Here is a 16,290-nt window from a genome sequence, read left to right as displayed (position 1 = left end):
GTATCACAATCACCATAAAGAATGTACACATAATGTCTATATCACTTACCTGTATGGCCTAAAAAACACATACAGAGTGGCAAAATAAACACTATATATATAGTATAAATTCCTACACTATATAAATAATAACTATAGAAATGAAAACTACAACATCTCATAGTGATATCACAAGATTAACAGATTAAACTATAACATTTACATATGTGCTGATACACTATTCGTATTATACATTTTAAATGTTATGAAATTCACTGTTATGAGTTTTAGATGTTCTGGTCTCGGTGTTATGAATTTAGATGTTATGGGTTTTAGATGTTTTGAAGAGGGCTCATATTAACATATAAAGATGGACAAATGATCAAGAAGATGCCTCTGCTTCTGGTTAGGAGCCAATCACTTTCAATTCAGAGTTTTGTTCTTTGGTCTCACCACAGCTCCCAGAGTGTTCACCAAATGTATGGCAGTAGTAGCAACTCACTTGAGACTGCAGGGATTCCGGGTGTTTCCATATCGAGATGATTGGCTCATTACCCCCTTGAGTAGGCATCAATTGATTGAATCAAGAGACCATGTACTCCACATTTGCTCTTACTTAGGATTAACTATAAACTATGAAAAATTGAAATTAACCCCAACTCAGAATTTAAAGTTCATAGGAGACCTACTAAATACTCAGCCTTCCAAAGCCTCTCATCCCTGTGTGAGACTGCAGAAAATCAGAGTTCATGTACAGAAAATAATCAGCAACAGAAAAGTAACTGCTCGCCTAGCCCTACAAGCACTGGGCTCCATGGCTGCACCTATAACTCTAGTTACTTTAGCAAGATTCCACATGATGATACTACATTGGTTACTAGTGTCCCAATGGTCAATGTCACATCAACCCATGTCAGACCTGATTTTGATCACCAATCATTACAAAAAAGGATCGAGCTTGGTGGATGTATTCTGAAGAGATTCTTCTAGGCTGTCCTTTTGTCCCATCACAACCCCAAGCCATAGTGACAATGGACGCCTCCCTGATGGGGTGGGGTGGGGCATTATCTGGGCAGGACTGGCCAAGGCACTTGTCCCCTATAGAGGCCAACTTGCATATAAGTGTACTGGAGCTAAAGGCAGTGCTTTTAACACTGCAAACCTTTCAGACTGCTCTTCCTTTAGGAACACTTGTGATTCAAACTGACAACATGTCAGTAGTTTGGTACATCAACAAACAGGGAGGAATCAAATCCTATCCTCCTTTGTTGAGAAGCTCTCCGAGTGTGGCAGTGGCCGATCTCTTCCAACCACTTTCTGATAGCAGCGCGCATTCTGGGGAGTTTCAGTGTGATAGCAGACTAAGCAGGTGTATTGTCTTGCCTCCTGAGTGGTCTCTCTGTCCAAAAGTGATGGAAATGATTTTACATCAGTGGGGCTATCCTTGCTGCAACTTGTTCGCCTCTCCCCTAAACAAGTGCTGCAACTACTTTGCCCTGATCCCCCCTCCAGGAAAGTCACTGAGAGATGCTCTTCTCCACGTTTGGTCCCCAGGAGTACTGTATGCGTTTCCCCTAATTCCTGTAATCCTGAAATTTCTACAGAAAACAACCAGGTTGAAGAGCAAAGTAATCATCATTGCTCCATATTGGCCTCAACAAATATGGTTCCCCTTTCTTTGGCCTTATCTGATTCAACAGTATTGGATTCTGGACCCAGCTCTGAACCCTTTATCTCACCCAGAGGGATTAATCCATCTGATCATTGTAAACCTCAAGCTAACAGCTTGATTTCTCCACTTCTATTAATAGCCAGGCACCCCTATCTCTCCTCCCCGGTATGTCAATTACTCTTAGCCTCGCATAAGCCAGCTACCTGTAAACTATATGCTAGTAAATGGATTTTGGGCTTGTGACAACAATATTGATCCCTTTTCAGTGCCCATTGATAAAATCCTAGAATTTTTAGCCACACTTTTCAAGGCAGGTGCTTCCCATTCTACCAACAAAGTTCAATTAGCCGCTGTTTCTAATTTCCATAATGTTTTTAAAGACTCCTCCCTGGCTTCTCATAAACTTTGCAAACCCTTCTTGAAAGGGGTGCTCTTGCTAAAGCCACCTTACAAAGATCTTACTCCACCATGGGATCTGAAGTTAGTGTTACAAACCATTGATGTTAAGTTGTCTATCTCACCTTCATTCTTGCTGGATGGGTTCGGAGCCGACCTCGGCTCCGACTCGGCCACTCTAAAAGCTCGAGAGTTGGTTCCACCGGCTCGAGGCTCCCCTTATATCCCACAATGCTAGGCGAGAGTTACCCCAGATCTCATTTGCCGCTACAGCTATCGAGGTGTTGGTTTTCTACCGGTTCTTGGTAAGTGACTTTCTAGTGTACTTAGTCTATTAAAACCCCTTTAATTTTAATATTTTTACGTATTTCCCTTAGTTTAGAGAAATTCTTATCCCCTTTCTTTAAAATTCCTGTTTTTTTCCCTCAAGAACTTTAAGTTCTTCCCTTGGGCCTTCAGGCCTCTTTTCCTTCCCTAGTGGAGAGTGTGTGTTATTTTTCTCTTAAAACCTAGTTAGTGGTTTATTTATATTTTAATTAGACAGGGTGTAATTAGTGTGTTTGTGACTGTGTGTGTGATTACACCTGTAGTTATGTCTAAAGAAGCAAAGGTCTCCGGATTCAAGAAGTGTGATGCATGCTGTCAGAAAATGTCTCTGACAGACGCTCACACTTCTTGTGTCTACTGTCTGGGACCTTTGCACCTGCAGGACTCCTGTGCTGTGTGCCATGGCTTCAGCCCCAGGGTCCTGCAGGAAAGAAAAAATAAATTGATTTTAAGGGGCTTACTCAAGCCTGAGGATTCCCTTTCTGTTTCTACAGGGAAGCCCTCTAAGGCATCTAGGTCTTCGGCTCCGACAACTGAGCCGAGACCTAAGGTTTCTAAACCTCTGCCTACATCGGCTCCGGCTGGAGCCGATGAGTCTCAGTCCACAGTTTCTGTGGTTCCTCGGCTCGGCTGGAGCCGAGGTATTAGAAGTTCCCGTGTCGGCTCCGACCAGACCTTCGGAGCCGAAAACTAGGAAGAGGTCCAGGTCACCATCTCTTGGCTCCGTTCATTCGGCTCCAGGATCTCCCCTGCTGTCTGAACGGAGCCAAAGATCTCACTCCTCTAGGTCATCGAGGCTGTCGGATCATGACCTTCAGAGGGTAGTGAGTCGACTTCTTAAGTCCGAGGCACTGGCCCAGATGCTTCAGAGCCCGACTCATCAGTCGATGCCTGCCCAGGTCCATCAATATATTCCTCCTTCGACTCTCTTGAGCTCGGAGCCGGGTCACGTCGGAACCGAGACTGTGATAGCGTCGGAGCCGATACATTTGTCTTCGGCTCCGTCGTCGGCTCTGATTTCTTCCTTGGAAGAATCTCGGCGCCGGACTTCCCTCGTCGGCTCCGAGGGGTGAGTGGCATCGGACCCTTGTCCGACCCCCTCTCCCTCTCGGTGCTTCGGGCGCTGGTGAGTTCGGCTCCGACATCGCCTCGAGCCATCACTGTCGGTGCCGAGGGAGGTTCTTAGCTTCTCGGAGCGGGGACCTCTGGCTTTGCCTGACAGGGGTGCATTCGAGGTCATGCGGAGTGTGTTAGAGCCTGGCTCTACTCCACAGTCGGCTCCGTCCGCCCCTCCCCACGGTGCCTCAGGTCAAGTCGACTCACTCCCTCATCCCGGACCGCAGAGAGCCAGCTCCTCAGGAACCCCTGTGGGGATTTCATCCTCTTCGAGGCCTCTCCTGATTTGGCAGAAGAGCCCCCTCGGAAGAGGAAGTGTAAGAGGAAACACATTGACTCACCTGAGTCCATCACGTCTGACACAGATTTGGATGATTCTGAGGGTTCCCCCGTTCCCCTTCTGAAGATGTCTCATTTGCAGACATACTAGAGATCCTGAAACAGAGGGAAATTGGCCAGCCCTCAACCCTTCGGAGGATGAATCTGTGTACCTTGAGGCGTTTGGCTCTCGCCCTTCCACCTCCTGGGTGTCTCCCCCCTTTGACCCCCTCATGCAGGTGGTTGCTAAGAAGGCATGGACGGCTCCTGATTCAGTGGACCCCACTCCCAGGAGGCCCTCCAAGTCCATAACGGCACCAGCAGACAAACAGTTCTTAACAAAAGGAGTTTCTGTGGATGCTATGGTGGTAGCTGCTGCCACTAAGAAGGAGCTAGCTGATCCTTCAGTACCTGTCCATCCACCTAACAAGGAATCTAGGTCCATGGACAGGTACAGGAAGCGGATGTTCTCGTCAGCGACATTTACCATGCGTTAAGCTGAACTACCTATGCCACTTTACTCGTCTTCAAAGGGACTTGATCAAGGAAGCGAGTGAAATGTTAAAGGACCCTACAGCTGCGGGTTTTCAAGATAAGATGAATACGCAGCTGGCTACCCTTAACTCCATAACCAACTCCTCCATGCGCCTTCACTCTTACGCGGCTGATGGAGCGAGTAGAGCCGCAGGGACAGGTGTGGCCTTACGTAGGCATGCCTGGATGCGGCTATGTAATTTTGTGGACCCCTTCAAGACGTCTTTCACTAACTCCCCGTTTGATGGATCATCTCTCTTTGGTCCTCAAGTGAAAGAAACCTTGACTAGGTGCGAAACTGATGGCAAGACCCTTTCTGCCGTCGGAGTCCGTTTTTCTACTCCTTCTAGGCCTTACCCCAAAGGCCAGAAAGGTGGAAAGATGTGGTTCCGTAAACAATCTCAAGGGACTTCGCCTGACGCACAGAGTTGTTTCCCCGCCAGAGGCAGAGGCGGGAATAACAATGGTAGACGTCGCCCTAGGGGCAGGGGGGGTCCGCAGAACCAGGGCAATCGGGAAGCCTTCCCTGACAAGCCCTTTCAGCATCCCTGAGGTGTTGCCCGACTGCCCATCTTCAGAGGCAGTCGGGGGAAGATTGTCACTGTACCCAGAAGCCTGGCTATCCCTGACTCAAGACAAATGGGTACAGTCCATCATTTCCGAAGGCTATTCTATCCCCTTTCTTCGCATTCCAATCTGACAACGGATGCCTCCCTGATCGGGTGGGGGGGGCATTATCAGGGCAGGACGGTCCAGGGCACATGGCAACCAAACGAATGCCACTTGCACATAAATGTTCTGGAGATGAGAGCAGTGCTTTTAGCGTTGCAAGCCCTTCAAGACTCTCTTCCCTTGGGAACGATTGCAATCCAGACAGACAATATGTCTGTAGTGTGGTACATCAACAAACAAGGCGGAACCAGGTCATACCCCCTGTGTCGAGAAGCACTCAGACTGTGGCAATGGGCGATTTCTTCTCAGCGGTTTCTGATAGCAACGCACATCCCCGGGAAGTCCAATCAAATTGCGGACAAGTTGAGCAGAGCAATCCTCATGCCTCACGAGTGGTCTCTGAAAGACTCTGTGGTGAGAGAAATTTTCCTCAAGTGGGGTCAGCCTTGCTGCGATCTTTTTGCTACTCCCCAAAACAGCAAGTGCAGAGAATATTTCACTCTATTCCCTTTACCAGGCCAACCCAGCAGAGACGCTCTAGTCCAAGTTTGGCCCCGGGGACTTCTGTATGCATTTCCTCCCTTCCCACTAATCTCTCAAGTGATACAGAAAGCTATCGCTCAGAAGGCCTCATTGATCCTCATTGCTCCTTACTGGCCTCGACAGGTATGGTTCCCCTTTCTACATCAATTTCTTTTGGAGCGACCGTGGAATCTGGACCTAGTTCCAGATCTTTTGATCCATCAGTCAGGTCAGTTTCATCGCTCCCTCCCCTCTCTGAACCTCACTGCTTGGTTCCTCCAGTTCCAACCTTAGCCAGGCTTCCTCAATTATCTCACTCTGTTCGAGATATTTTGATAGCTTCCCATAAATCTTCCACTCGGAAGATTTATTTGAGTAAGTGGAAACGCTTCACATATTGGGCTCAAGAAAAGGACATAGATCCTTTCACTGCTTCCATCCAATTAGTCCTTGATTTTCTAGCTGAACTCTTCCATGCAGGTTCATCTCCCTCTACTCTTAAAGTTCAATTGGCAGCTATTTCTAACTTTCATGTGGGTATTTCTGAATCTGCCTTAATGTCCCACAAGCTTTGCAAAGCCTTTTTGAAAGGAGTTTTTCTTCTCAGACCTCCTATAAGAAATCCTCCTTCTCCTTGGGACCTAAATTTAGTACTTGCTTCTTTGATTCTTCGCCCTTTCGAACCTGCAGTCTCCTGTTCTTTAAAATTGCTATCATGGAAGACTCTTTTTCTGGTAGCTATTACTTCAGCTAGAAGAGTTTCAGAGCTTCAAGCACTCAGCTGTCGACCTCCTTATCTATTGTTTCATAAGGACAGAGTATCCTTACGAACTAACCCGTCCTTTTTGCCTAAGGTGGTCTCGACGTCAAATCTAAATCAAAGCATTGACCTCCCTGTCTTTTTTCCAGAATATTCCAACAGGTCTGAACAAAAATTACACTGCCTGGATGTTCATCGTCAATTGAGGTACTACTTGGATAGAACAAAACAATTCAGAAAATCTGATCAGCTGTTTGTCTCCTATGCGGAAAGCAGAAAGGGACTTTCAGTTTCAAAGGTATCACTATCCAGATGGCTAACATCTTTGATTTCCCTTGTATATGAAATTAGACACCAAAAACTGCCTAATAAACCTAAAGCCCATTCCACCAGAGCTTTGGCTACTTCTTTAGCCTTCCAAGACAGACTGCCTATTGACACCATTTGTGCAGCGGCTACTTGGGCTACTCCTCACACTTTCATTTCTCATTATAAGTTGGACTTAGCTTCTAGGCATAGAGCTAACTTTGGTTCCACTGTTCTCAGGAGTCTGTTCCGTTAGGCCACCCGGGACAAGGTGCTAGGGACGCGGTCCCATCCAGCAAGAATGAAGGCGAGATAGACAACTTAACATATAGAAGTTATGTTCTTACCATAACGTTCCATGTTAGTTGTCTTCTTCTCGCTTCTTCTTAAGGCCCCACCCTCCTTCCCCTGGCCTGGACAGACCTAGAGGAGTTGTGATTGTGACCTCTCTTTCTACCACCTCTTTCTTAGGCATATGCTATTGTGCATATTTCCTGGTTCAGGATGTAGGTCACCCTTCTTTCTTCCTGTTGTTAGAGGTGGACTCTGTTTAGAGTTATTCTTTTACTTTTATAAGCTGGGGTTAGCTTACAAACGAGATCTGAGGTAACTCTCGCCTAGCATTGTGGGATATAAGGGGAGCCTCGAGCCGGTGGAACCAACTCTCGAGCTTTTAGAGGGGCCGAGTCGGAGCCGAGGTCGGCTCTGAACCCATCCAGCAAGAAGAAGGCGAGAAGAAGACAACTAACATGGAACGTTATGGTAAGAACATAACTTCTATTTAAATCTCCTTTTGAACAATCAGATGAATGTGATCTAAAGTTTTTATCTTGGAAAACTTGGAAGGATTTCAGAAATACAAGCTTTGTAATGTGAACCTCCTTACATCATTTTCCACAAAGATAGAGTGTCATTAAGAACCAATCCTTCTTTTTGACTAAGTAGTGTCAGAGACCAATATTAATCAGGAGATTAATTTACCAGTGTTTTTTTCCTAATTTTGCTAACAAATACCGCTTACATTTATTAGATGTCCATAGACATTTGCACATTACTTTTCTTTACACAGAACTGAGAATATAAGACAATCCAACCAACTATTTGTATCATTTTCACCTACAAGACTTGGTCAGCCAGTGAGCAAAGTGACACTAGCAAGATAGCTCAAGGATTGCATTTCCTTTATCTATAATCAAAACAAAATTAACTTGCCTAGGCCTGTATAGGCTCATTGTACAAGAGCAGTTGCTACTTCAGCAGTTTTTCAGTGTAGAGCTTCGATGGATGATACTTGTGCAGCAGCAACTTGAGCTACTCCTCATACTTTTATTACTCATTACAAATTGGATATGGTCTCCAGGAGAAGAGCATCATTGGGTTCTATGGTGCTCAGGGAGTATCCTTCCTTAAGTCCACCCAAGACCTAAGTAGCTGGGGACTCTGTCCCATATGTCAAGGATAAAATGAAAATTGACATCAGGTAAAGAAGTTATGTACTCACCATAACGTTCCATCTGTGTTGTCCATTTTCATTTATACTCAACTCCCTACCCTCCTTCCCACTGCCCTTAATTTTTGATGGTTCAGATAAAGGACATATACCACTTCTGTTGTTATTATTATTATTATTGTTATCATCATCATTATGTGATTCCAGGTATGGACTCTATGAAAGTGTTTAGGTTTCTATCACTCTGTCTTTCTGCAAACTCGATCTGAGGTAACATGGAAGGGAGAATTGTGGGTAAGGCTTGAGTTTGAGAGTTTTTTTGGCTCCCACAAGCTGTAGTAACAGCTGAGTCAGGTCTGATGCTCGGAACTGGACTCATATGTCGAGGGTAAATAAAAACGGACAACACAGATGGAATATTATGGTGAGTACATAACTTCTTTGTAGTGTAATTGTATAGACATGAAAGAATTAAAAGTGTCATTACAGTAAGAAAAAATACAATGAAAAGAGCTTAAAATGCAATCAAACCATGCAGTATGGTAAAAAGGCATAATAAAAACTACTTATTGCAGATTTAAAACAGGGATAGTGTAATATATTAAATATAGCTGGAATTTGCAGACACATGCAGCAAACAATGGAATGGTGCTATTTGCTTGAAATATGGCTGTATGTTGCAGGTACAGGTTTCTCAAATATTTGTACAGTACACTTTGCTAAACGATAAAACTGTACAATGTAGGCACACATACTACAAGTAATGTAACAGTGCACTTTGATAAAGATGTAGTAGATATACAGCCAAAACAGTGTGGTAACCAATGTGCCAGTGGACAGAAATCAGTGACGTTTGCTTACAGTTGTAGAAATGAAGGGTATTCCTTGAAATTCAAATAGTGGAATCTTTGGTCCCTTGAATTTGGGTGATGAGGAAATGGACCCACTGGCTACTATACAGAGTGGATCAGCACTCTACTACATGTAAAATTGCTGTTCTCTGTGATAAGGGTCTGTTTCAGTAAAAAAAAAAAAAGATGCACTGATATGCAGCATCAGATAGCTCGGCATAAATGAGTGATAGCAAGTGCAATGCACCTGAATACAAACTTAAAAGAATAAGCATATAGCCATTAGAAACATGCAGTGCTAAACAGCTTCCAACAAATTAACAAATAGAGCAGCGCATTTCCCATTCTCACTAGAGAAAAATAACAAAAACAGATCCAAATGAGAAATTACTTCTTGCAAGCAACAGCTGTCTCAGTATTAGGTGAAAAAAAAGTTACTTCTCCAGGATTAAGGTGTTGGTTCAGATGCCTCTTTTAGTAAAATCAAGTGTACAGATGTGCAGTGCTGGGCAGCTCTTGGCATTACATGACATGTTCCTGGCTATGTCTTTGCAAACCAGATGTGCCAGCAGGACTGAAACTAACTTTCCTATTATTGCTCTGGTCCATACACGATCAGAATACAATCATCTAACCATCTACAGTGCTTCACAATGAAGGATGGCACCATGGGTTAAAAACTATAATCAAGTGTCCCAGCGACAGAATATATGACATATTCCTATGGTTCTTAGATGAGCAAAACTGGACATACATCCTGCATCACAACAATATGCAAGGATTATCAATACCACAAACCCTTAGATGTCAGTTATACCACAGAGAGACATGTACATTGGTAAACTTGACAATAAGGACCTCTATGGTACACTTGATTATGTGACATCCTCACTGCAGCTATGATACAGGCACAGATCAGTGCACAGAAAAAACATGCATACTTCTAGGCACACTTTATGAGCCAAATTACACACGCACATATCCGCTCACAGAAACACACGCACACACGCACACACACACACACACACACACACACACACACACACACACACACACACACACACACACACACACACACAGAGAGCACTTCATGTGCTTGTTGGCATTTTCTAGACAGTTTTCATTAAGTAACAGTTTTGGCCTCTGAGCAATGGGCAATGGTGAATCATCACCATGACCCTCTGTAACCTTAGGATTTTCTAACACCTACTCTAATGAGTCATGGTCTAGGATTTGTTAATATCCACTCTCATTTTCAGCTTTTAATGTTTGTTTACCTAATTTATACCAAAGAGAACCCAACCCATCTTGTCAATGCAGACAGTTGATATTTTTGTGTATTTCTCACAGCAAGTTTAACATGTAGGACTTCTTAGACACACCTGCAGATAAAAACAGCTTTGATTTTAGGTTATTTACCACTGCTGAATAAATTTATCTGTTAAATATAAGCTCTAAATGGTGTAATACAATTTAAAAACAATATGAATTTGTCAGTTTGTAAAGAGAAATCTATGGTTCTTAGATGAGCAAAACTGGACATACATCCTGCATCACAACAATATGCAAGGATTATCAATACCACAAACCCTTAGATATACTATCATGGGAAACATCTAGGAGATGCAGAACTCAGAATTTACCAGGGTAATGATACATAAGCTGTACACATTCATCTATCACTGTACCAAATGTTGCATCTTTCGGGTTTTCCCGGTTAGGGGTCGCCACAGTGGAACTCCGGTCCGCTAATGATTGGCAGCAGATTTTTATGTGCCGAGTTGCCAGCCCTGATGCACAACCTTCAACAAAGGTATGCCCATTCACGCATGACTCCACACAGAAGACGCTTTAGCTGAGAATCGAACAGGACAACGTCTTACTGTGAGGCGACAATGCTACCGCAGCACCACCACCGCAGTTATCACTGAACCAAAATAAAGACTAAATTTTTAAAAAATCATAATTTAGTATATATATATATATATATATATATATATATATATATATATATATATATATATATTGTGCAAACTGACATGTAATATCATAACAATTATACTATATATGTATGTACTTAATTACTTTTATTTATGAATTTATGTTCATTGACCTGGTTAGTCTTTGTGACCTGAGCTGGTATTCATACTGACTAGGGGAAATTTGGCCAAAGCACCAGGGAAGTTCCTAACTGAAGTAAAGGTGTTGGGGTTTTGGAGTTTATTTTGGAAGACAAACAAGTAAATCAGCTGTGGGAAGAAAGGATAGAGAAGGTGAGACTGTCAAAGATCTGGAGGTGCTTTGCAATGTCATTTAAATAATATTGTTATAGGAATATTAAGTTATTTGGGAAAGTATGCATGTTGTTGGAACACTTAAAGAAACAGCTTATTCAGGAAAGTTTTGCATTTTTGGAAGATCTTTGCTAAATTTCATTAAAAGAAGATTTGTTTATAATGATTTTAAGAAGGGGGACTTGGATTGTTGAATCTGGTGGTACATTTGACATCTCTAAATATATATTATATCATACAGAAAGCAATAGTTGCTCAAACAAGTTATGTTATAGGAATGCCAGATCTATAGCTAAGTCAGGTGGCAGCCCTGACAAAGCTCCCCCTCCCCCGTCTGGTATTCCGAAACATGTTGAGGGACAAAAACAAATTAAGTCTTCAGCAGCAAAAGGCTGTTATGAATATACATAATAGCACAGCTCTTTGCTATACTATTTTATTACGTGTACAAAACAGTTACAGTTATAACACACATATACACACACACACTGATACTAACAACAGATGTGCAACTGACACTGTGTAAAAGTTGCCGATCAGTCCTTGACTTGCAAGTCTGCACGCAATATTGGAAACATTTGATGCTTTCAGTATTGCTTACATACAAAGACTGCCCAGCAGCTTAATAAAACAAAACAAAAAATAAACAAAAAATAAAAGCTCAGCAGCTGTTATACACTGCTAATCATGTCTCCTTACAGCAAGCACTGACTGCCATTTATGCAGCCACAATCACAATTTCAGATGCTTAAATGTTTACATACACTTCTTGCCGGAAGTGCTTTTTGCACCTCCTAACACATTGGGCCTAGGGGAACCACCCCCTTCACTCCATCCTGTTGTAGCTCTGTGGACTGATTATTATGCAAGTATTCAGCCTTTCTGGATGGTATTAGGCAGAGAAAGAAGAGACAACAATTAACAAAGAATTACATCAACATACTAAGAAGGAAGACAGTACCATGGAAATAAGGATGGAGTACAATGGGCTTAAAACAGGAATTGTTTGCAAAAAATAAGGGACAGTTTTTTTCTAGTAGCTACATGGGAAGGGGTGAGTACAGAGAAGAGAGAGACTATATATAGGAAGCATTTGAGGTATACAGGGAGTTGTATAACTGGTCAAACATTTTATGGAGACTATCACTGAATGAATTACCTTGTGTAGAACAGATGAGTACAAATAGAAATATGGGAGATTATTCATGAAATATGGGTGTAGGGCATGCCTCTCGACTGTCCCTGATTTTGCATAATGTAATTGGTTTTGCCTCATATTTTTGGTCTACTTCTATTAAAATGATTGTTTTCCTATCAAATTGTTGAGGATTGTAGTTACTAAATAATGACAAACATTTGAGTTTCAAGCTTCATTTTTTTCTTCAGAAAATGCATTGTAATGAAAAAACTGTTGTTGTAACATCTTAGGAAGAATGTTTAGAAGCTGTCCCTGGTTTTGAGCCTTTCTTCTCCATTTTTTGTCTTTGTCCCTGATTCTTGAACTAAGAGATTGACAGATATGGTCTATAGTGGAAAATAAAGCAGTATGTGTGTTCAAGTTCTATAATAGGTTAATGGAAAGAGTAGCTGGAAAAATAGGACAGGAATCTTTAGGGCATATTGCCAAATATATGGGGACATTGTAATGGGGAGAGAGGATAAATCAGAATTTTTTTTTGTTTGTTTATGGTTCATTTGAAATTAAAAGTATGCCAATTTATTGTATAACAAAAGTGGAATATATAGGAAGTGCTGAAGAAAATAAGATTTTGGTTAAGGCAGAAATGGTGGGGATGAAAAGTACGGTTTATAAGTTAAAGTACAAATATGTAAATGTGATTGTTTTTGCTGGAATTTTTTGATTTTTAATTTTAATGTTCTAATTTAATTATACCTTGGCCTATGTTTAATTGTATGTGATGTAAATATGCAAATATGTATACAATAAAACAAAAACTGTTCAATATTTGCCATGGGATCTTTTATAACTCCCTAGGCTACCACCATATGTGGCAAATGGGACCTCACTGTAAGATCTCATCAGAAAATCAGCACATTCAGGAGTGCAGTACCTCCCCCTACCATCCCACACACCCAGCCCTGCACTGCACTTTCAATATAAGAAAATAAATCCAAGTACCTGGATGGGAGTGGAATCTACAGTGTAGAAGATTACTGCAGTAAATAAAAAAGTTATAGGAAGATGCAATAAGTTATGTATAGCACTTTTAAAATAAGTTAAGTTCTAAAATGTTATAGGTAGTGACAGACTGGTGGTAAATAATGCATTTGTAGACGTATTGCAAAAAACAGAGAAAAAAAAGAGTAACACAATCTGATTAATTTATTATGTACCTGGATAGTCACCAGAACACCAGGAATCTACATATGGGGTAGCTATTTACTTTGTGAATGACATACATCAATAGCAAATTGTATGCCAAGGTTTTATTATTGGAAGGTTAGACTTTATGTGGACTACAGCCCATAACCCACAGCAAGATATGTTAACAACAGAATTACTGTAACACCATAGCAGTATTTTTAATAATGTCAAATTGCTGTACAAGTAACAGAATCAGGATTATATTTATAGCAGCATGAGAGCCAACCACTTTATAAGCATTTTCAGAGACATCTTCATCCAATTATATTGGAATAGAAATACTAATTAGAACACAACAGAGTTTGCTGTGTATAAAAATGTATTCTGACCACAAAAGTGTCATCTAGAACAGAATTAATATGTCCAGAAGGAATCTGAGATAAATACGCTCATCAAAATATATCCCAAGCACACATCACACATTTATTCAAGTCAGTGGTATATGTTATGAAGAGACAGCTCAAGACCACATGTGGGGTGAGACCCTATGAACTTCTTGCACATCAGTTAGGTAAACATGGACCTCTTCTCTTGATCTTTTGGCTTCCCAGATATGTACAATTCTGTCCTCAAAAAGAAAAAATGTATATCTCCACTGGAGAAATACTTCTTCCTGTTTTAGCAGATCACTTTTTTTTGTCTAAAATGATTCAAGTCTTCAAAAAGCTAAGACTTTTTTCAAGATTAATGCGTGGATTATCCCCATGTCCATTATTGATATCAGAAAGATACAGACAAGCTCTTTGCAAACTAAGGGGGAATGACCACTTTTTAATGCATCTTCAGGCTTTGAAAGGAAGGAGCCTGCCCATCTTCAGACTGTATTACAAAAAAATTAAGTAGAAATATTTGAGGAGGTAAGGAGGATTCTAATTGCTGTTATGTATATGCATGCATGTATATGTGCAAGTGTATCATTGGGAGACACGAGACACATTAAATCGCATTCACTCTTTGTGCTGTGTTCTTTAGAGATGGGGGGAGTGCCACTCTCTGTTCTTCCATCCGCCCACCTTGGACTCTCAGGATAAGATCAAAGAAGTCTTCAGCTGCAGCAGGAAGGGGTGGATCACTCCTCTGGTCATCAATCCTCCCAGCCTGTAGCAAAATAAGAGAGAATAAGTTATGCAATTTTAATTAACTCTATTATTATATTATTACAATAAACATTACATGGTTTGAAAACAGGCACCCCTTTTGTACACTCACATCTTGTATAGTTTTCACTTAATACTGTGAACTATGAAGTGGGTATTGTGGCTCAAACTCAACCTCAGGTACTCATTCATTTTAGAAGTTTCAGCTAACCAGTTTAATTAATAGTTCTTTAATTCAAACCAGTTATAAAACTCAAGTAGTATTCTGTAAAGGCCCAGTGCCAAACAGCTTAAGTCTTAAGTTTAGCTGGAATACTTGGAGTGATATACTTTCCAAATAGATACTTTCCATATAGAAATAAATAATTTGCTGCTACAAGGCCAAAACACTAAACCTAGTAACAGAAAACAGAGTTTAATGCAGATTAAGCTCAGATTTCCTGCAACAGCTCCAACATCCTTTGTCTTTTCAAATCCCAGTGCTGGAGTTTGTCAGAAGAGAAATCAGTTGATGAACACAATAAATATCCTTAAATCAGGGTCTTCCCTCCTCCCCTCTCGGCCAGATATAGATATGATGTATGGACCTAATGCCCACTATTCATCTCCACAGTGGCCATTTCAAATATGTTTTCTAAGTTAAGTAAACATGGTCTACTCTTAACAAAACCAAACTGTTGAGGTTGTAGTTCTATGAAGTTTCTGATATCATAATATATGAAGTCAGATAAGACGCATTCCTTGGTTTTCAAATTAGGCTAGATAGGTTTGTTGTCCCCTGGCTGTAGGGTAGGAACTCCTTGTAAAGGGGCATCACAACAATCATCCCCATACTTCGGGGACATATCCCGTGGCTAAACTTAAACAAGTTCAAAAAAGGTTTCACAAGAGCATGTTTGGCATAATTTATTAGGCATCTGGGTAAATTGTCAGTGCCCAATTTGATGGTATTTTAGCTTTTGAGAGCACAGTTAGGACATGCCTTTTGAATGTCTTTGTGGTTGTAAGGGACTAAGGGGTTTGTAGAATTTTGATGATTATTTCCAGGGTAAAGTTAGCACAAAATTTATTTGCACGTTATTAGCCATGTCAGCTCATTGACCATGAACCTATTGTTTACATTTGAAGAAATGGACATATCTGGCAGTTTGAAGATGGGTTATCAGACATATATGGGGCCACCGTTTCAGATGCTTAAAGAAACTGTAAGGTTTATTTCAAGGACTAGAGGGGAATTTTACAAACACTTAGAAGGGAACATGTTGTATGTCTTCAAGAGGCAAAACTGAAGGTGCCTAAAGCACATAAATTGAAATCCCAAGCACTGTTCTACTGTGTGTGCTGACCATATGCCTGGAGGGGGCAAGAGGGTAGTGGTTATTTTGTTGTATAGGTCATTAATCATTCAAACCTTTCATACTAGAGCAAATGACAAAGGAAAGATGGTTAATAAGTAACATATATGCCATGAATATGAATAACACAGAATTTTCCACTGAATTTTTGCAAGTATTGCAGAGTTTCACTTATCCCAATGTATTTAATGTGCTATCAGGAGACTTTAATTTGATCCTTGAAGAGAGTTTAGATTGTTTTTATTAGAAGGATTA

The 16,290-nt window shown here is 41.2% G+C and overlaps 1 protein-coding gene across 2 annotated transcripts in view; it reads right to left on the bottom strand.

Annotated features, from left to right (window-relative positions):
- Positions 1 to 13,630: 13,630 nt before the first annotated feature.
- GPSM3 (G protein signaling modulator 3) overlaps positions 13,631 to 16,290 on the bottom strand; it is a 778,689-nt gene continuing 776,029 nt past the window's right edge. For both annotated transcript variants that reach the window (XM_044083194.1, XM_044083195.1), the window contains exon 7: positions 13,631 to 14,681. In XM_044083194.1, coding sequence (XP_043939129.1) covers positions 14,520 to 14,681 — 162 coding nt within the window. In that variant the 3' untranslated portion in view covers positions 13,631 to 14,519. The remainder of the gene's footprint in view (positions 14,682 to 16,290) is intronic.

This window comes from Protopterus annectens, chromosome 9.part0 (assembly GCF_019279795.1).
Source record: "Protopterus annectens isolate FY-2018-M chromosome 9.part0, PAN1.0, whole genome shotgun sequence".
Taxonomy (NCBI): Eukaryota; Metazoa; Chordata; order Ceratodontiformes; family Protopteridae; genus Protopterus; species Protopterus annectens.
This window is presented reverse-complemented; position numbering and strand designations above follow the sequence as displayed.